The sequence below is a fragment of the Rhinolophus hipposideros genome (assembly GCF_964194185.1).
Source record: "Rhinolophus hipposideros genome assembly, chromosome: 3".
Classification (NCBI taxonomy): domain Eukaryota; kingdom Metazoa; phylum Chordata; class Mammalia; order Chiroptera; family Rhinolophidae; genus Rhinolophus; species Rhinolophus hipposideros.
Window position 1 is genome coordinate 19,134,858 of NC_138049.1, and position 22,648 is coordinate 19,157,505.

At 35.3% G+C, this 22,648-nt stretch overlaps 1 protein-coding gene across 4 annotated transcripts in view; it reads right to left on the reverse strand.

Annotated features, from left to right (window-relative positions):
- UTRN (utrophin) overlaps positions 1 to 22,648 on the reverse strand; it is a 461,045-nt gene that overhangs the window by 124,044 nt on the left and 314,353 nt on the right. For all 4 annotated transcript variants that reach the window (XM_081037226.1, XM_081037224.1, XM_081037225.1 and 1 more), the window contains one exon: positions 12,804 to 12,960. In XM_081037226.1, coding sequence (XP_080893352.1) covers positions 12,804 to 12,960 — 157 coding nt within the window. The remainder of the gene's footprint in view (positions 1 to 12,803; positions 12,961 to 22,648) is intronic.

Consider the following 22,648-nt stretch of genomic DNA (forward strand, 5'->3'; position numbering starts at 1 on the left):
CAACAGGAGTAGAATTCTATCAATTGAAATGGGGAGGACCAGATAGAATAAGTTTGAGGGGCAAGTTTAGGGATTCAGTTTAGACATTATATAGTTGGAGATATCTAATAATTAAGATAACATTTAATTAAGATAACATTTAAACAGATATAAATTTGGCAGTGGTTGGCACATAGAAGGCTTGTAATACCAAGAGACAGATGAGTTCAGAAAAATGGTTTTAGAGAAGTTGGCATGGCCTGACCCTCGGTGCATCCCAATTTTAGGAGTTTGAGGAAGAAAAGAGGAACCAGCAAAGAAGACTGAGAAGGAGCTACCAGTGAGGTGAGAAGAAAATCAGGACAGAGTCGTGAACTAAAAGTCAAGTAGAGACAGAACACAATAGTTAGTCAGTCAATAGGAAAGGGAGGACTGAAAACAAAGCACTAATCATAATCCAGCCAACACTAACAAACAGAGACATGATAAGTCTCAACGAGGGGCACGTAAGGAAGGGAGGGGACTCAGGATGGTTTATGTGAGAAGAAAGAGGGTGCTTAGAGTAAGTTTCAAGAGGCTTTCATTATTGTAAGTGTTGTTTTACGTATGTCAAAACATACATTAATGTTTTCCTTCTTGATGCAAGCAGGTCTGGCTGTATAATTTGCAGAGCCCTGTGCAAAGTGAAATTGCAGGGTCCCTTGTTCGACAGAACTCAGAAATTCAATACAGTGGCAGTAGAGCATTAAACCAAGTGCAGGGTCCTTCTGAGAGTGGGGCCCTGTGTGACCATGATCACATGGGCTGCATACCCAGGAAGTGGCTCTAGATGAAGGGCATCTGACCTATAACAAACAGAAGTATTGCTGGTACTGCAGGCTTCCTTAGATTTGGATTTAAAACAAAACAAAACTAAACTAAACTAAACGCTGCTTATTGGAGAATTCAAGCAGGAAAAAATGAATGATACAAACATAAAGAGAATCTGTTAGAATGTAATTTTCGTTTTTCCCCAACTTGCTTTCAAAGCTAAATCAGCATATATGGATCTGAAGCCATTATAGTATGACAGCAAAAAAAGGGCAGAAGAGTCATTAAATTTAATAGCACTAATAAAACTACATGAAAAAGGGGAAAGAAAACAGGCTGACTTTTCATTGGTATTCAGATGGAATTAAAAAAAACACCTCACAGTTCTTTAGATGTTTTGTTTAACGTTCCTAAGTGAACTTTAATATATAAATTTATTTTGGTTCCATCCCATTGACATAAAATAATGATGCCTGAATCAGAATACTAAGTATGCATGCTGACACTAAGCTAGAAATCCTCCAGCTTTTCAGAATAATAAAACAGTATTCTTACCTACGCTTTTTAAAATATATGCACACATTAATGTATTTCTTTATCCAGCAAATATATTCTGTATTTACTACTATCAAGCACTGTATTAGGTGCTGAAATTGTATTTTCTTTCTCTTTCAGTCTTATTCTATGTATAATCAAAAAGGAGGTAAGCAACATCTCTGGCTCTATTCCATGGCTCATTTAGAGAATTTTCCCACCAAAAGTTTTTACAAAAGTCTGTAGTGAATTCTTATTCCACGGTCTCTTTCTAGCTCATCGGCTACTTGCTCTGTGGAGCCTTAGCCAATCTTCCCAAGAACAAATAATCATGATTCATCTGTGTCTCCCTGGCTTGTGTTCATGCACACATTACAGTGCTTGTGATATGTACCACCGTTACCTGGTTTCCATCCCAGCTCTGCTTCTAGACAGTGAAATCTGTGACAGCAAAAATAGTCATAAACAGATACATGCCCAGGACCTAGCAAAGTATGTGACAAACATCAGGTACAGCATTAAAGTTTCAACATAGAATGAAGAAGTGAATTGTTAAATAAATGAAATTGTCTCTGATCTAAACATATCCAGAGGCAGTTCATTAGGAATGGGTTGAATAAAGGGGTGGATTATATCACTTGGTTTTGCAGACCTGTTTCTTGATTACATTTGCATTCTACTCTTAATTTCACCACCAGAGAATGATAGTTATTAGGCTACCTTGCTTCTCCCTCTAAACTTGGGTAAACTCTTTGAGGTGAGGTTCCAATTATATCAAGCTTAGGAGACAAATTTGACTGCACACAATGAAATGGATTGTGGCAGGTAGGTGCAGGCTCACTTCGAGAACTACTGCTTCAGTTCTGCACACAAGTAACAGCTTTACTAACAGACCTTAGGGGACTGCACACTCAATATTTGATAAGAAGGAAACCAATGTAGGTGACAAAGTAGGAGGGGACTTGGAAATTAATTTTAAGCAATTTTAGCTAAAGGCCAATTTCCCACCTCAGGTAACCTCATAACACATCAAGACCTTGAAATTACAGGTCTGCAGAGGGAGTCTCAGATTGCTTTAGTAAAGGAACACACACACACACACACACAGATTAAATTTTATGGTGGAGTGTTGCTGCTTTAAAGATAATGTTTGAATTTGAAATTTTAATGAGAAAGTCTGCTAATGTATCTTGGCAATTCAGTTTAAGGCCCTAATGTCCTGATTCATATATGAGATTTGAACACAGGAATTATACTGGGTTGAGCAAAGGACAGAGTATTCCTAAGGAAATAGACAAACCTACAAGAAATAACACCCAAATCATACACTTTCAATTATTCTTGGTGATTTCTTTTTCTAAAATCAGACATGCATTTGATTAGGGATAGGGTGTTAGAGCTCTGATAACTGCCCCTACATGACTTACTATTTACATTGGTATGAAAATGAAGTGAAACTTGGATAGCAAAGTCTGCACCTGCGATTTTATCCAATCTTAATGTATGTAACTGAAGTAAATCCATAACATTACAAGTGAATGCTACATACATTGTAGGTACTTTGCAAGTACTTTGCAACTGTTGATTGAATGACAGTCTCACACTCTCAAAACTGAAGCTGTATATGAGTGACCTCTCTTTCTCTGAAACTTTAAAAATGATACTAAAAATGTAATTCATTAGATGGGAAAATTCAACTTTATTCATTTATTCTAACATAGTCATTAAAATACGATATATTTTAAAGTAGTAGTTTATTTTGATAACCAAGGGAATTAAATATGTACCCAGAAGAAAAAAATATGATTGTGTTATTTACAAACTGATATTTGTAAATTTAATAAGTGAATACTAGATAGTAATGGGGGGCTGCTTCTGCTGGGCTGCCCTAGATGGTAAATAACAGGTATGTTACGCTTTTATTAAATTAAAACAACTCATATAGCCTAGACAATTTTCAACCAAACAAAAATGATCAAAACTATCAAGACAGAGTCTTAGCTATTATGGAAGGAGATATCGATGATCACTTTTTACTGAGTGTTTACTGTGTGCCAGGCCCCATGCCAAACACTCTACTATCAGGGCATTTTGACTTGAGTATTATTATTATTATTATTATTATTAAGTACTATTATTAAGTATTATTTAACGAGTATGTCTATGTGTTTGTGTTGTTAAAATATTGAACAAAATATTAATTATTGTTGCTGAAAACCTATAGTGTATTGAGTCATTGGTTAAAGACTTCCATGAAAGTATAGGCATTTAATTAAGGGTCCAAAATACACTGATGTTTCATATATCAGTTTCTGAGACATTTACATTATAGAAGGAAAGTATGCCAATCCATGAGTCATTCATTTCAATGTGTCAGAGAGATTTGGAGCAGACTTTGCTGCGGGGCTTTCTGCTTACTCATCACCCAGGATGGCTATAGTTTTCCAGCCGTATCAACCCTAACTACTTCGCTTTTGTGCTTTGTTTCTGGCCTATAGAAGGACTGTCATGTTTTGGAGCCCAATTGTGCCATATTTGGTTTTCTGGGGTTGTAAAATATATTTCACCTATAATTGCTAGATGTTTGAGCAGACGAGAGGCTTGAAGCATGATCTTATAGGATCATTCTAACTAGATGTTTCAGAGCCATCACCTAAACACTTAAATTTATAATATTCCTTCTGGATACAGCCACAAGCAGAGAGCATTTAGGTAAAGAAATTATTAAAATATGTCACTGAAGTACAGAGGCAGTGCCTTATTACCCTTTGTATATTCAGCATCAATTTCAACATATAAGGCATTCGCTGAAGTGTCGGTGGCTGGCTGGCTGGCTGGCTGGCTGATGAAGTAATTGGCACTGCCATTATCAAATAATGGTTATGGAAAAGGGTCATCAAATCACTGACTCACATATAAAGGACTAGAATATAGAAATGTACGTGGGAATCAGAAGACTTTTTGAGAATATATGAATTCTCCTAAGTACCCGAGGTGACTGCACAAATTAATCTGAGACACCAAAATATTTTACTGTAGTTATCTGTGATGGTGCAAAAAGCCTAGACCCAGCATAAAGTCATGCAAATGCAAATGTAAGATAATGCATATTAATTATGTTCTTTACTTATAAACTAAAGGCACAGCATGCAGATATGTTTTATGGGCTTGGTTTTTCTATGATAAGCTGTTTTCTTTTATTAAGAAAAGAAATAAATCATCTACCAGTCTCTAGACTCATATCTTACCCTCTATAAATTCTCAAAAATACTGTCGCTCCAGTGACTTCATCCCATTTCCTGAGTAGTCTGAGTTATCTTTTAAGCTACCAACAGGCTAAAATAATAAATGTAAGTTATGATATCAAAACAGATAGTGCCCAAACATAATGAATCTATGAAAAAAATAAAAAATGCAAACATGAAGCAACTAAAATGCAAAAAATACTAGAAAACATAAGTCCTAGTTTAACAAATAACTCTAACAGCTATTGCTATTGAGGACTTAACTATATGTACTATGCTAAGTGGTTTATATACTGATGGTCAGAAACAGGCCTGAAGAGATTGGCCAACATGACCCAAAGTCTAGATCATAGAGTTAGTGAGTGCAGGAGGTGGGAATTGAATCCAGGTCTATCTAAGGTCATGTGCGAAGTTCAATAACTTTGTATAGAAAGGCCCCAAATCAGGTGCCTCAGAATGGAGGATAATTCACCCCTAGCCAAATGAGAAGAGCCCAAAAAAGTCTCAGACAACTTGAATATATACAGTGTTGAGGATACAGGTTAGTCAGATGTCTACTTATAATTATTTTATTTAAATTCATCACCTAACTCTTTGTAAATTCTTTGACATCCGAGTTTACATCCTAGAAGCAACTTTTGATTCACTTAATGGTTTTCTAGCATGGAGTAACCCACATCTACCTATGGTGTTTTTACTTTATATATAACGATGTCATGGAATTTTAATGCAAAACTTAAGTGCTTATTCATGTCCCATCAGCACAGGTGTCTTGCAGATGCCTCTTATGGATGTGTATTTCTCTTGTCAACAACAGAAGGACATACTGCTTTGTAAATTGATCTTTAAAGACTTGTGTACAACATTTAAGGCTTGCATTTATGAGATCATATCGCCTGAAATATTTAACAAATCAGTATTAAATGCTTTTGTCTCCTTAAAAAACTTTCATCTGGTAATTTCTAAATGCTTTAGTTTAACATTGAGAGATCATATCAAATTAACTTGACTTCCCTAAATAGTATTGTGTTGCTCAAAATAAAGTAATTCAGACAGCTACCTGTAAGATGAGAGAATGATTTAGAAATTAAATATAAGGTCCCTCTTGCTCTATGAAAAAATTTTAGGGAATAATATATCTTGTCTAATGTTAGTATCAAGCCATGTATGGTTGATTTTGATTGATTCTAGCTATGTACTTTAAGCTGTAAGGCAAGACTTCTTTGGAGTTAAAAAGATCTTTTTAACTTTGTTATGACAATTAAATACTTAAAATAGCAAAGTGTCAGAAAAAAATTAGAGTTTGTAATAATAGACAAAGCTAAAATAAAGGGCGTCTAAATTTAATTCTAAACATATCTGTGAAAAATTAGTTTTAAATTATTTCATGTTCTGTTTAAAGCCACCTCATGCTATAATTGAAAAGAATTCTGTAATTGGAAATAAATGTGTACATGAACTGAAAGCATGCTTGAACTTTAACCAAGGGACCAAAATCGGGGGTTAGTGAAATGGATGGTTAGGCAGACAACCATAGGTTTGGGATAGCAATGCTCTCAGTTCACAGCTCAGCCACAGTCCTGGTGGGAAAGGATTTCTCACGGCACAGAGAAGAAATAGGAACTGTAAGTTTGAGATGGGCAAACACAGGCTCTCCCTTGACTGGAAGTTTCATGCAGAAGGGGCTGTGTCTGTTTTCTGTACCAGGGTCTTTCTGGAGTCCTAGAATTTGCCAGACACAGAGGAGGTAAACAGTAAGTATTTGTTGGAAGTGAGAGAGGCAAGGACAGATGAAAACTCAGATTTCATTAAACTATACTCTGCTTCTCATTTCCTTCCACTATAAAGATGGGGATTGGACTAAATTATTCCTTGAGTCTCTTTCAGTTCTAATAATTGATAATTCTAAATTGCACATACACATACACACTAAATAAAGACTTCCCTTGATAAGAAAAAAAAAGAATCTGAAAGGGGGGGAAAAATCTCTAAAGACATAGGAAAGAAAAAGCTGCCCTGACAGAGTAAACAACAGTACACCCATTAGAGATTTTGATTTTAAGAAAAGATTGAGGATAAATTAGAAAATAATGTTTAAGTTAGAATATTGGCAAGGCTGAGAGTCAGCTCCAGTGAGACTGTTCACTGATTATGGCTGGAGAAGTTCAGTAAGAAAGGTTAACTACAATTAGAGGTAGTTGTCACATCTTTAAATAGTGCCCTAATTATACTAATATATAGTGATTCACCCTAATTGTAATAATTTATATAAATTAGAAATACTATTCTTGACAACTGAAAATGAAGGTTGCTGGGCAGAGTAAGACTGTATTTGGAGACAGGGTCTTTAAGAAAATGATTAAGTTTAAATGAGGATATTAAAGTGGACCCTAATCCAATGACTGGTGTCCTTATAAAAGGGAATTTTGATCATATTTGAGACAGATACTGACAGATGGAAGACCAAGTGAAGGCACAGAAGGAGAAGATAACAGTCTCTAAGCCAATGAGAGAGGAGGCCTCGGAAGAAACCAATCGTGCTGATACACCGACCTCCAACTTCTAACCTCCAGAATTGTGAGAAAATGAATTTCTGTTGTTTAAGTCACCCAATCTTGCTTTTAAGACACCCAATGATGCTTTGTTATGGTGGCCCTAGCAAATTCATACATATCTCCAGGAACTTTACTCTAAAATCTATTCCATATTTATTTCTCTTAGCATCTTAGCCTGCTTACTTCTCAGAGTTAAATATAAAGCTTTTGTCAACACATCAGTAATATATATCAATCAATATAATTAATTTAATTAATTACAATATCAATTGAATATAATTATAATTATATAAATATAATTATATAAATATATAATTATAAATATATAATTATAAATATATATTGAAATATATAAATATAAATATAATTATATAAATATAATTTATAATTAATATAAATAATATTAAGAAAGCCCATAGTTTGAGATCTTGATAAATTAGAAGGCAGACTATGATTGACTAAAATAAAGTATCATATTCTAGAATCGAGAATTATTAGCTTGGTGCAAAAATAATTGCCGTTTTTACAATTATCTTTAACTTTTTAAACACCAATAACTTTTGCACCAACATAATAACATGAACCTCTACAAAGAATCGTTTCCAGTAAGGACATAACAATGAGATGAGAAGCAACCCAGCCTCATACTCAGAAACTCAGTGTTATTCATATAAACCAGCTAATACGTAACTCACAAAGTTAAAGAAGTACAGACTGTTGAATCTCTTGACTTATTGATAAGGAACATCCTTCCGCAGTATTATGGTTTGAATCATGCACCACGTGCTAAGTGATGACAATTATGAAAAAGAGGTAACAGTAAGTAACCTGAGAAAAGTGTAGAAGCAGATACCAGGAAACTTAGAAAGCAGGGCTAAACTATACCCACCTATACTATGCCTTCCCCCCATCTCCAAACAAGGGTATTTTGAGTAGTGTTAAGACTCAAAGATTAAAAGGAACGTGAAAATATTTTTATGTTAGAATCCCAACCAATACTATCACCCTTCCTTCTTATAATCCTCATTTTGACAACAGGCTCTATCTCACGATCACAGTACTTTTATTATCCATATAAGTGACCCCTCCATTACCCCAGCGTCTCAGCATCTTGACCTGTGTTCTCTACCCTGCCTGTATAGCTCATTTTCACAAAAAGACACCAGATATCACCATTAATGATAATTTAATGCACCACTCCATAAACTTGATTTCTAGCATCCCTTCTGTGACTACCACCTGCTTTCTCTACTGAATGTGCTACGCTCCCCTCAGTTTCCAAATGTGAACAATTCCTCAGCCCACTGAAGTGTCCAACTGACTGACTTCAAACACCATTTTAATGTCCCTCACCTCTCTCATATCCTCACATCTTCCCTCATCCAGCTTCAAGTCCAGTGCAATCATTACCAGAACTCCCTTATATTTATATAACTCCCTTGCCCTTTTCTTCTTCCATCACATGGGCTTAGGTAAATTCAGTTCTTCGAGTAATCCTCACCTGCACTGAAGCAACTAAACGTGAATGAAGAAAAACATGCACATTGGTTGTTCTTACTTTAAATTCATGAGCACTGACCTCACATGGGCCCTACATGCCACCCTCTGATTTTGTACATTTCTAGTGTATTAACTCCCCACTTCTAGACTACATTTCCTACTTCCTCTCTCCTCGGGTCTCTAAATCTTCTTTCTTCTGATATTCAGTTGATGGCTTTGCTTCTTATGTCACTGAGAAAATAGAGGTAATTAAAAGGACATGTATATGTTCCCACACCGAAATCTACCAACTACCTTCATCTATACCCATATAGTCCACTTTCCTTCCTGTGAAAGTGGATGAACTTTTTTCCCTTCTACCTAAGACCAAGGGCTCCTCTTATACACTGGCTCCCACCTGCCACCATTCCTAGATGTACCCTCCCTTTTGCATCGCTGAATTTCTACTTTACAGGATCATTCCTATCAGCATAGAAAAATGTTGAATTAGTTCCCATCTTTAGAAAACCATTACAGTAGTTCCCCCCCATCCATGGTATCACTTTCTGTTGTTTCAGTTACCGGCAGCCAACAGCAATTTGAAAATATTAAATGGAATATTCCAGATAAAAACAATTCATAAGTCTTAAATTGCACACTATTCTGAATAGTGTGATGAAATCTCACACCATCCCACTTTGTCCCACAGGACGTGAATCATCTCTTCGTCCAGTGTATCCACACTGTAAATGCCACCTGCATATTAGTCACTTAGTAGCCATCTCAGTTAGCAGATCGGCTGTCATGGCATCCCAGTAATTGCATTCAAGTACTCTTATTTCACTTAATAATGGCCCCAAAGCAGAAGAATAGTGGTGCTGGCAATTCGAATATGTCAAAGAGGAGCCATAAAGTGCTTCCTTTAAGTGAAAAGGTAAAAGTTTTTGACTTAATAACGCATTTTATCATCACACATCATCACAAGAAGAAGGGTGAGTATAGTACAGGAAAATTGAGAGAGAGGCCACATTCACACAACTTCTATTACAGTATATTGTTATAATTGTTCTATTTTACTATTGTTAAGTCTCTTACTTTGTCTATTTATAAATTAAACTTTATTAGACATATATGTATACAGGAAAAAGCATAGCATATATAGAGTTTGCCACTATCCCTGATTTCAGGTCTCCAAAGGGGATCTTGGGATGTATCCACCATGGATAAGGGGAGACTACTGGATTCAACCCTACATTCTCCCACCAGCTCCTGTCTCAATTCTGTTTCCTTTGTTGTAAAAATCCTTGAAAGAGTTCACTATACTTCCACTCATACTCTTTCTTGAATCTACTCCCATTAGGCTTCCATCTTTACGATGCCACTGAGACGACTCTTGTCAAGGTCAACAGCTGTCTTTAGATGGTCAATTTTCTGACCTCATCTTATCCTCAGCGATATTCGATACTTAGCGATATTCGACCTCAGCGATATTCGATCCTTGTGATTGTACCCTCCTTCATGAAACACTTTATTTCTTTGGTGTCCTAGCCTCTATTCTCTCTTGATTCTTCTACCATTTTGGCTTTGCCTTCTCAGTCTCATCTTTCCAACCTTTAAAGCTAGAGTGCCCGAGGGCTCATGTCTTGGAATTCTTGACTCCCTAAATAATCTCATCCAATTCTATGACTAATATATATGCTCCTAAATTTGATCTAGTCCTGACCTTTCCCCCAACTTCAGACCTATATATTCACATGCCTAACAAACAACGTAAGCTTAAAATGTCAAAAAATAAACTCTTGAATTTGCTCCCTAGACTGCTCATCTAACACTTTGTCCCGCTCTTTGAATGGCACTTCTATGCTTGCATTTACTTTGTCCAAAAACCTTTGACTCCTCACCATGACTCTTCTCTTTCTCTCAAAACCCACATATCCAATACTTCAGAAAATCCTGTTGGTTCTTTCAAAATATATTCAGAATCCAGTTATTTCTCACTATCTTCACTGTTATATACCCTTGTCTAAGTCACCACCACCCCCCTCCTGGATTATTGAAATATATTCCTGAACTTCTCTATATTCTCTTCTGCATAATTTAATGAGTAATTATTACATAAGTAGATCACAGCACTATAATTATCAGAACTTTGCGTGGCTTCCCATCTCATTCAGAGTGAAAGCCAAAGCCCTTACAAAGCTTTCAAGGACCTATGTGATCGGAACCCTTTACCCCCTCCCCCACCTTGACCTCATCTCCTACCCCTGTCTCTATTTGGCTAAACAGCTTCAACCATGCTGGTATCCATGGTATTCCTCAAATATGCCCAGAACATTACAGCCTTTATGGCCCGTGTCTTTCTGTCCCCTTTTCCCTAAGACTTTTTCCTCCACAGAGTAGCACTGCTTACTGCCTCACTTACTTCGGGTCTCTGTTCAAAAATCACCTCTTTATGATACTATCCTGACTTAAAATAGCACCTCTGCTGTTCTCTCCTTGATCTTGTTTTATTTTTTTTCATCGAACTTATTACCATGGGACATAGTATATATTTATTGCTTATCTAGTGTCTGTCTCTTAATACTCAGAAGCAGGCAAAACCTTTTCTTGTTCATTTTTGATTCACTACTGCCTAGAATAGTGCTTGGTGAATATTAGGCACTCAGTAAATACTTGCATCACTCTCAGTATTATCTTTATTATCTGAATGACTGGGTCTAAAGGGTTGAAAAACAACTGCATAAAGTGCTCTAAGATAAACTGAAACACAAGGGGCCTTGCTGTGAGGGAGGGATTAGAAAATAGGCAGGACTTATTGGAAATGCTTATATGCACTTTATTTGCTAAGGCGAGACTTGGACGATTATTTCATACCTCAAGATTTCAGTTTTCCAAAAAATACTAGTACACAGTCACAAGCAGATTTTATTCCTTACGGAGCGCTTAGAAAACTTTGCATTACTCTGTTTTGTCACTCACATCTAAATCCACAAAAAGTATATGTGAATAACTAATTTATTAAAGTTTTAAAAAGTATGAAGTGTAATTTTCTATATACGTGTAATTTATGAAGTGTTTTTATATTTATATGAATTTATATGAAGTGTAATTTATATGAAGTGTAATTTTCTAAATAATAATAATTTTATTATTATTATCATTCATTATTATTATTAATTTTGTACACCAATAGTGTCTTCCTTTTCCTCATTTTAGAGATATTGTTTCACCATATTCTCTTTTTAAGTAGAAAAAGGAAATTTACCCAAATGGTAATTTGAATAAAGTAGTCACAAAGGTTCAAAATAAAATAAATGTCAAGGTCTTATTATTTTGCATTGAAGCAACTTATTACATAGGTGACACTTTCCTTTAGAAGATGCATGTGTTCGTGTTTGTCATTTTTCAAATGGGAACAGAATTCTAACATCACATTGGCATGTACAGATTTAGAATGAGAACTTGAAGAGAAAAAATATATAATAAAACAAGTTAGTATGTAACATACAAGAAAATGTGTATGAAGGAATATTAAATAAATTAATAGAAAGTTAATAAGGTGAATAATTTAAATAACATAGGATCTAAGAATTACAGTCAGTTGGAAACATTTCAGCATATCTGCCTATCAGAATAAAAGTACAAATTTGCATGCAGACAGAAATTTGAACAGAATAACAATATAACTCCAAAAAAGGCCTAAGTTCAGAAAAAAATATAAAATGATCTTAACTACTATGGTCTTCATTTGCTGTAAGATTTAAGTCTATTGTACAATTTTCTTACTCATACAAATCCTTACTTTTTTCCCTTTCATTTATTATTAACAAGAGTTTAATTCTTTATGAATCTATGACTTCTGAATTTAAGATTAACTTGCAGTAAAAAAAATTTCCCCAATATGTTAATGTCTTAAAACCTGTTCGAAAGTTAAAGTTCATGATTAGCTAAATGTAATATTATACTTGAGATATCTGTAATGTTTGAAAAAAAATAGTTAAACGTGAAAAGTTAATTTGAAACAAATGGAAGCAATGGATTCAATTTAAAGTAAAAGCCTAAATACTGACAATTAGAAGCAGAGGGGAAAAAACCTGTGATAATTGGTTCAACTCAGATATTTATTGGGAATTCTGAGTATTTCCCTCACCAAAATTCAAAATTAATTTAAAGAGGTACCCACCATATGTTGTCAACTTACTTTACAATGATCATATTGGAGCTGTAAGGCTGGAACATCCCCTCCAATAGGCATTTGTTTTTTAAGCTCTTCATCTTTCATATTCAGCCATTTGATCAGTTCTTCTAAGGACATCAGCAACCTGTTCCACTTCTCGGCACTGGCCTCCAAATGGGCCCTGTTGAGATATAATGCTGACCACATTTAGAAGTTTGAATTACACCCAGAAAAATTATATACTTTCCTTTAGCCCAATAATATTGTATGACCAACTAATGTTAACATCGAAGAAAGAGGCTGATTCTTTGTATAATAATAATAAATTATATATAGAGAGATTAGATATAGATATATATAGATATATATACACACATATATGCATATGTGCATATATAGACACACACATATATATGTAATGTGTGTATGTCTATATATACATACAGATATATATATAGACATACACACATATATATATAATTTTCCCCATGAAAAAAGTTATTTTGAATTCAAATGATATGTTGATAATAACTATCAAAATTTAAAACGTACACCTCCACATCACAAAGGCATAAATATGAGGCTTTCAAGAAGAATGTCCAAGATATAATGTAAAATTGTAAAAACAAGTTTCAGTAGTTTATGTCTAGCATATATGCACACTCAAAATAATGTTTTTCTCATTTCATCTATATACATGAAGAGAGGGATAGAAAGAATAAAGAAATTATATGTATATACAATGTTTAGAAAAATATATACCAGCTGTGGTTACTGCTGAGAACATAGTAAACACATAATTTCTGTGCTAATTGAATATTTACAACAGGTCCATATTATTTTTCTTTTCAAAAAAGGCTAATTAACTTTTTAGGAAAGGAAATTACAAATGTCTTGATTTCTCTTTTAACCAAATAAATTACTGAAAGCAGAACATCACCAACATTTACCTCAAAAAGTTGGAAAATAATAAGGCAATGCTTGGACAGAACACTATTTATCTTAAGGCTGAGTGATGTCTAGTGAAAAATGTCCACTGCAAATAAAAAACTGAGCAAAAATCATTGCTTACAGTACTTTATACTCTGATTTAAAGGTGGGGTGAGTCTTTGTTTTAATAATAATTTCTGGTTTTATTAGAAGACCCTTCAGATTCTAAAACTATGAACTTCATAATCAGGAAACCATGTTTAGGAAACATATTTTGAGGTGATGAAGGTTCCAATAGGAGTAAAAGCCCTTGAGAATAGAAATGTAAACAAAAGCTAGTTGTTCTTGTTAGAGTTTTGGAGAAAGCCCACTATCCGTTCTCAAAAAACGTGAGGTGTATTTGAAAAGATAGATCTGTCAGAAACACCTGAAGAGACTCTAGGAATCAGGGTTTCCTCAATCCTGCTCCATCCCAGTGGACAGACTGTGAATGTGGACTTAAGCACTGACCTGTGTAAATGGAATTACCTTAACCTTTCAGATAGAAAGGGGCAAGGCTGATAGAGACAAACATCAGCCTTGTTACACAACAGCTTCCAAAGACTAAAGACTTATGCTGAGGAAAGATCTGGGGTAACTTCAGATGCAAGAAATGGTTTCATATCCTCTCAAATAACTCTCACCCAGTCGTTGGCATTAGGATCCCCACTTCCACAAATTTGCTGTTTTACTGAGTGATACCAGGCACAGCCACTTCCTTTTTGGACAACTGGTCTACCTGAGCCTCTGTCACAAAGCGGATAGCTCTGCTCTAGATAATTCAAACACGTATTTCCCCATTGATCACATTAGCTGGTACTCCCAGCAATTGACATTCAACAATATCTAATCTTTGTTTAAAAGTTCACAATATTTTCAGAAGAACAACTATAAATCATTGATTTCTAGTTTGTCTCTAATTCATAAAGTCTATCAGCCAATATTCTTGACTAAAATAAAAAAAACTGAAGTTCTATATACCTCTAAAATTCTATGAACTAGCATTCAGGCACATACAAAAGGCCAACTGTCCTGCAATCTATTGCTAGTTCCACTGTCAGCTAGCTAATAGAAAACAAACTAAAATCTTACTCATGTCTTACTCAAAAAAATTAGGTATGAAATAAAAAGTAATTTGTAGATAAAGAAAGAAGTTTGAGGTATTTTATCATTCTTGGAGAACCATATTATCAAAAATAGTATTTTCTTCTCTTGCATTTATAATCTTTCTATTCACTCTACAGGTGCTATAATTGACCTCAATTTACAAAGTTATTCTTGTTTTTGAGTTGCCTCTTTTTTATAGTTGTCTTTTAAAATTATTTTCCAATTCTAGTTGACACCAAATGTTGTATTAGTTTCAGGTGTACAACAGTGATTAGACATTTATATGCCTTACAAAGTGATCACCCCAGCAGGTCTAGTACCCATGTGATACCCCATATAGTTATTACAACATTATTGACTATATTCCCTGTGCTGTACTAAATTGTTCCTTAATGACATTCATATTCTGCTGGATTGCCAGCTTTTATGTTTTCGTATTGATTAATTTTAGGCCAAATATATAATTACCTACCCCCGATAAACAATTATTTTACTTGTCATAGAGCAGAACTAAATACTTTCAATTATATAATATTAAATGAAAACTCTAGGTGCCAGTTACAAATGATTGTGCTGTAAGTATATCTGACTGACCTGTTGCAAAAACCTTTCTGGTACTTTTAAAGGTAAAAACAAACAAACAAAAAGCTACAAATCAGAGGTCCTTAGTCCATCAAGAAGTGCTTGAGTATCTTTGTGTTCAAAACACTTAAATGCACTTTGACCTCTTATTTTTGATTAGTTGATCCCGCATCTTCAATGTCTGTAGTTTACCTCTTTAATCAATAACAAAACTAGACATTCTTTTGAAATCCAGTTACATACTCATTGTATTAAAGAGCATGCAAATGTCTTTTTCAATGCAATTAACTCTTTTGACTGCACGGAGATAATGAAATTGATCATCGAATCTACGGCATTCAGCAAGTAAAGGACTATTTATAAAGATGAAGGCAATACTTTTTGAAGAGATATACTGAAGTGACTTTGAAATAAAAAAGATAACATTTGTATATGTGCTTCTCTGCATGTTTCTTTTTCCATTGTAAAAAGCAAGCTGATCTGGCAAAACCTTTGCCTGGAAACTCTGTTCTGGTTATTCTCCAATAGATTACAACTATGTGGTTAGTGGATTACTACCATATGCCCAAATAAATGCATGCTTCCGTAGTAGCTTTCAGTGTTCTAGTTGAAATTTAATTCTTTCATCTTTCAAGATGAAAGCCTTTTCTTCAGTAATGGGTTGAACACTTTGCAAGAAGAAACTTTAAATTTTTGTACGGTATTAGCTGTACTGTCTCAATTTTACTCTAAACATTTTAAAGCTTACATTTCCCCAAGACTTTATAACTAGTCATCAATCATGTTTTCAGAATCTTAAAACATTTCTGTATTTGACATACCTGTGGGCACTCATATTTTGGTAATTGACTTATTACTACCCTAACTCTAACCTGCTTCCACGTCAAGTCATTCTTTGGGTACTTGACGTGGGCAAAATAATACTTTCATTAAATGTATTATTAACCTAGACTGATGTCTACTACCCACTATGCTCTATAAAAATGACCTCATTTTAGATTGAATCATTTATTTTACAACTGCATGAACATTTTTAAGTGACATATTATTTATAACAATATGCAAAAACTGGTTAGAAGGTAAAGATCCCTAAAAATGATGCCCCATCATTTAAATATAGTAGAAAAGGAACTACTGAAGAAGCTGCACATTAATATTTATTTTAAATCACCAGAAGCCTCTACCTTTCAGTGTTTCTTCCAATATTTTTTTAGTCCTTCTCCCATTGTACAGATATGAAAAAGAGAGGAAGCAGTGTCAGTGGTAAGGTGGAACATTTGTTAAAATAAAATACAGTTTTTCATTTATTCAATACAAAGAAACATTTATGGAACACCCGCTTTGATATCTGGCACTAGGTAGAAAGTTCTAGGGTCAAGTTAGGTGTAAGACAAGTAAACCAAATGTATTCTGAAACAGGAAACCTAATAATAACTCTAGGAGGGAACTATGGCCCAGAGCAGGAGGAAGTTGCTCAGGAAGCCATGGTGAGAATTGGGAATCCAAACAAAAGTCCAAGCTCTTTCCACTACATTGCTTTCATCCCGGACAGCACTTAAGAGGGCAGACAGAAACTGCCCAGATATGTTTGCAGGCAAGTAAAGACACATTTGGAAAGTTAGTCTCCCAAAGAAAATCATGACCCAAATTAAGACAAGCAAAGACATCTTGTCCCCTATTGTGTCAGGACTGCACAGAATTAAATGTCCAATTTGGCATTCTTATGACAAATGTAATTTTCTTTTAGTTTATTAACACCTATAGATTACAAATTGAGTTACAATGAAAGAAAAGACATTTGTTAGTGCACAAATAACCAGCAATCTGAAAAGGGGATTATTCATGCTCCCAGAATGAGAATTGAGACCCACTAGGAGAATAATGTGAAGTCCTCAGGATTCAGTTTGTGCTGAAAGAACACCAAAGCTGGGCTTCCAATATGGCAGCCACCAGTAACATGCAGTGATTTCAATCTAAATTCAAGTTAATGAAAATAAATAAAATCTGAAATTCAGTTCATCAGTTACACTGGCTGCATTTCAAGTGCTCAACATGCCATATATGGCTTGTGGCTATCATACTGAACAGTGCCGACATAGTAGAACATTTCCATCATTGCAGAATGTTGCATTGGAAAGCACTGAACCAGAGGAAAAAAGAAAAAGGACGGCAGCAGAATCTTTGTCTATTAGATTTGGGGAAAGGAAATTTTAGTAGTTTTACAACCTGGTTAGCAAAATCAACTACCTAAGGTTAAAAGTGGTGTCAGTGACATTGTAAAATGTGATAACATTAGATGTAATGATGATGTTAAAGGTTAATCTCTAACGGCTTTTTAAAGGTCTCCTGAATTTTTAAGTGGCTCATAAAAAAATGGGAAGATAGAATTTTATCTTTGAACCCTGTTTTCATTAGATTTGACAATTTCACTGGTCTTTGAAACCATATGTTAATAAGGACCTATATTCAACATTACTAAGCTGATAAGTGGATATTTAATTAACATAATCCAAAATTAAATAAATGTCATATAAAAATTTAAACCATGTGATCCTCATTACTGAATTTGTTAGTATATTTCCAATTCACATTTTTCCAGGGAGGTAAAAATACTGTTAAAGTTCCTAAGAGACTATATTCTAGCTGAAGTTTCAAAGCATTAGTTATCTTCTCTTATGTTTTTCTAAGTTTAATAAACAATTGTATGTATTGCTTTGGGATTGCAAAAGAATATTTGGCACCTTGGATTTTAATATTTCAAAAGTTTAATCACAGTCTTCCAAAAAGATTGCAAAATAATATTTAAGATATGAACCCAAGATACTGAACCACACACCATGGTTAAAGGAGGTAATCCCTGTAAAGTGCTTATTTGTAGGTCTGGCAGGTCCATGTTCAGTGAATATTAGCTGTTAGTATGAACGTTGGCAGATGCTCTTTTTCTAAAAATAATGATAAATTAGAGCAAATGTCTTCTGCTATGACAGTATCAACTTTAGTACAATTTGAAACACAGAACACACAAAAGGGACATTAATCAGATGGCCTCATTCTCTGAAAAATGAAGCAAGGCCAACTGCCAAGAGGGAGTTTGGGGAGAGGTTTGTGAGCTAAAAAGGAATCAAAACCTTTTAAAAATAGGCAGCATGGTGAATATGGTAAAAAACCATTTAGAATCATAATACCAATGCTAAGTAGAGGGTCAAATTATAGTAAAGAAATATCATTTTTTACTTTCTAGTGGAACACAAAACAGCCCAGAATTACGAGCAGGGAATAGAGAAAGTGTGGTCATTAGCATGTCAGAGGTTGGAAAAGCAGACAGGAAATTCAAGGTGGAGAGGAAATGCAAGATCCCAACGTTATTGAAATGGCTCATGAAGGAATCCAAGCTTGGCAAAGGAGTTGACTGAGTCTTAAAAGAAGAAGGGCTTAAGCAACCAAAGATTAGGAGAAGATTGGCAGGTTCAGGAAGAAGAGTAAAAATGAAAAGAAAGCTAAGAATTCAACAGTTGAAGATATTAGAGGATGCGCATTTTTAAACAATCTAGTTAGAATATTGTAAACGAATTATATACACAGGACAAAACAATAAACTTAGATAATAGTATAGAGATGGTCCTGGTATATAGTGTAACGAAGATCCATAACTTGAATGTGAAGGAAAGTTGATTTATCGATGATGTTGTAAACAATTCTGATTTGATACAACATGTTCTCTATCAAACATGGCAAAATCAGTGGCATTCAGATGTACATGGCCAGATGGAATGTAGTAAAGTAAAATGTGGGCTTTATAGAACAATCTGCCTTTGATCTTCTGGAGATCATCTCAGGGCTGCCAAAATGACATGGGACATTAACTGTGTCACAGGTATGGCTAGATCCATTGGACTTAGAAACAGAAAAGAGATAAAAGCTTTTGTAGATGAAGTAAAATGAAATTTGGAAGTCAAAACAGAAAAAGTTATCAGTATGGATATCAACATCAAGAATGATAGCTGAAGAAAAGAGAAAATAAAAAAGTCAGGTGCTCTAATCAATGATTCAAGTAGAAGAGTGCCTACAGATCTGGAAGAAGCAGAAATAAGATGGTGCGAGGGTAGAACAATGGATGCATTCACTAACAACTAAGAGAAATTCTTGACAGATGGTGAGGCAATGCTTTAGAAAGAGTGAAGAGGCTGCCACCTTTTCCTGTTATTCCTGTGAGGCAAGGTTCCTTTCAGCCGGTATGTCTGCGGGTGCCATACTGGAAGTGTATGGCTGGCATTCTGACAGTGTGGTACCCAGAGCAGTTGTTAAATATGCAGAATATTCCCATTGGCTGCCAGGTGAGGAAAATGTGCAAATTAAACTCTGTTAAGCACTTTTAAACAAAGCAGGCAATCAAGGGGAAAGCCAGCTTTCAATTATAAAAAAAAAAAGTGGTAGAAGAGCTTACAGAAATATTAAGGACACAGGAAAATGTGTTCACCATAGAAGCCAGTTGTAAAGGGAGACTGTGCTTTAAAAGAATGAGAGGAAAGGGCAGAGGAGCAGAAATTCAGTGTGCTCTACAGGCATCATTTTCAGTAAGGACTGAAGAAAAAGGTGGCTGGGAGATAGGCTGCCTCTGCATATTTGTTAATGAGAACACTTCCCTGCCCCTAGGCCTCACGAAGGGATTTTTCTCAGGAAGCACACTCTGGCCTCTTCTCCTCCCCTTTACTCTTTCCCTCCCTGTCCAAGAGGCCTGAGGAATCAGATTGGTAAAATTGGGGAATAACTGGATTTGCTTAGCTCAGCCTACCCTCGCCTTTTGAGAACAGGCCTGTGGTGACAGCTCTTTCTATTCTTCCATGTAGGGTTTCCCATGTGAGAGGCCACCTTGACCAGTGACGGCTGGTAATTCTGCCTAAATGTGGGGTTAAATTAATAGCCCCACGTAGCTCTCACTTTAAGCTACATCCTCCAACCTGGCGTCTGTATGTAACTCACACGGCACTGCTCTTCTCTCTTGGTCATACTCTTTGTTTCGTATTTGTTCAGGATCCAGCCAGGAAAAAGGGATACTCTTTGTTGGGATGTCACTAACCATGTCACCTAAAAGTGTTCAAATTCCATTACCAGTGGACTGGAGCATAGTACACACAGGCACCCCAGGATTTGTGTCTTACCTCTCTCTCTCTGCCTTTTTCTCTAGACACAAACTGTCCCCTCCACAGCAACAGCAAATTCTGTTCTCAGCCAGACTGAACTTCTTAACTATCCCGTGAAAACACTGTGCTATTTCAAGCCTCCTTCTTGGCTGCCCTGCTCCAGTCCTCACCCAGTCCATCTGGGGAATAACTATATATCTTTCAATATTCAATTTAGGAACTGCCTCTTTCATGAAGCCTTTGATGAACTTCTGAAATGAAAGTAACCACTCCCTCCTCTTCGCACTGTGAATCCCCTAGGGGCAGGGGCCATTTCTTATTTATGATTAGCAATGCCTTTAACACAGAAGTCCTTATTAAATGCTTGAATAAATGCCTGACTCTCCAGAGGTGGGTAATGAAGCTATATTTTCTTTTCAGCGAATAATTCATTTTCACAATAACAACAATCTTACAGGAATGTATGATCTATTGTGACGCAGAAGTCCACCAGCAAAGATTTCATTCTCCCATCTTCTAAAAATAACATTAAGTTATTTGTAAGATAATATTCCAGTTGTAGTTTATGAGTTATTTCTTTCCAGGTTAGAAAAAAAAATGTGACTTAATAGTTTAGGCACTAACATCCATGAAATGCCAAAGATTTTTGTGTCCATAGCTTTCCATTCGGAATGATCTGTTTATGACGTAGGCCTTCATTAAACACTCTATCCGAAAGAACTCATCTTCCAAACGCAAAATTCCAGCACCCCATGCAGTCTTTACCAGGGCCAGACCCTTGGCTTTTAGTTCATTAGACTAGATGCTGGTTTTGCTGGAAACCTCAGTGAATGGTTTTCACTGTACTAACATTTACTTCTTTTTCTTTATTTATATTTATGAGGCACAGAAATGTGCACCCCAGTGGCTTCTGGCCAGTTAAAAATTCAGCCTTAAACAAGTATATTTCCTCACTGTATAATACTCCATAATTTCCTCTCTTATTAAAAAAAAAAAAAAAAAGAGTCGTTGGCTGATGCTGACATAATTTCCAATGCGGCCTTTACACAGAAGCTTCCATAGTCACGTTATTATCACCCCTTTCTTCACGTGTAAAAAGAAGTGCAAATAACCCTCTATGAGCCCCAGAAGAATAAAAACCTATCAGGACATCTCTTCAGAAAACATTAAAAAGAATCAATTCACAAGAAATAATCACTGAAGATTTCCACTCTCTATAAGTCATTCCATGAAATGTAGAAACCATTTGAAGTAGATCCACTGAGTCCCTTTAGGTAATCAAAACAAAACAAAACAAAACAAAAACAACTAGATGCTATAATGGACGGCCTTTACATAGATTAAGGAACTATCAGATCATCCCATTCAATCTTCACAGCAATCATATGGATTAAACATTTATATTTTGATTTTGTAAATGACAAAACGAAGGCTCAGTGAATCTAAGTGACCAGTACGTAATTAGTAAAGATGAAGGGTAAAATTTAAGATCATTTGGTTTAAGGTTGTACATTTTTCAGTACATTAATAATTGCCACAAGAGGGATTTTTTCAAGGTCCTTTCCTAGTCAGCATTCTGGCCCCCAGATTTATCCTTATTCATCTTTAATCTCTCTAAATGCCTATATGACTCATCAGTGTTCCACATTAGTGTCCATCAGCAATATTTAATTTCTATAAATATATCTTCAAATTGGCTAACAGATGGCATGATGAAGCAAAAATCTGTTCATTGCAAGAGTCCAAAAGATCTAGATTCAAATCCTGGTGTGGCACGTTTTAGCTCAAAAAGTTGGCAAGTGCCCTATATTCATGTAGCCTCTGTTTCCTCAGGTTAAGAAAGGATTTTACTATTTACCTGACTAGGGTTTTTTGAGTACTAAACAAAGTCATGTTTGTATAGATCCTAACATAGTACTTGTTCAAGGCAAACAGTAATTACCAGGTGTTGGTAACATTCTTGTTATTAGGATTATTAGGTTTAAAATATGATATGCAAATTTGAGATCAGAAACAGTTGGCAGAGAACACTGGACATAAGTGGGCCTAAAACTAGAACTTCAAATAAGC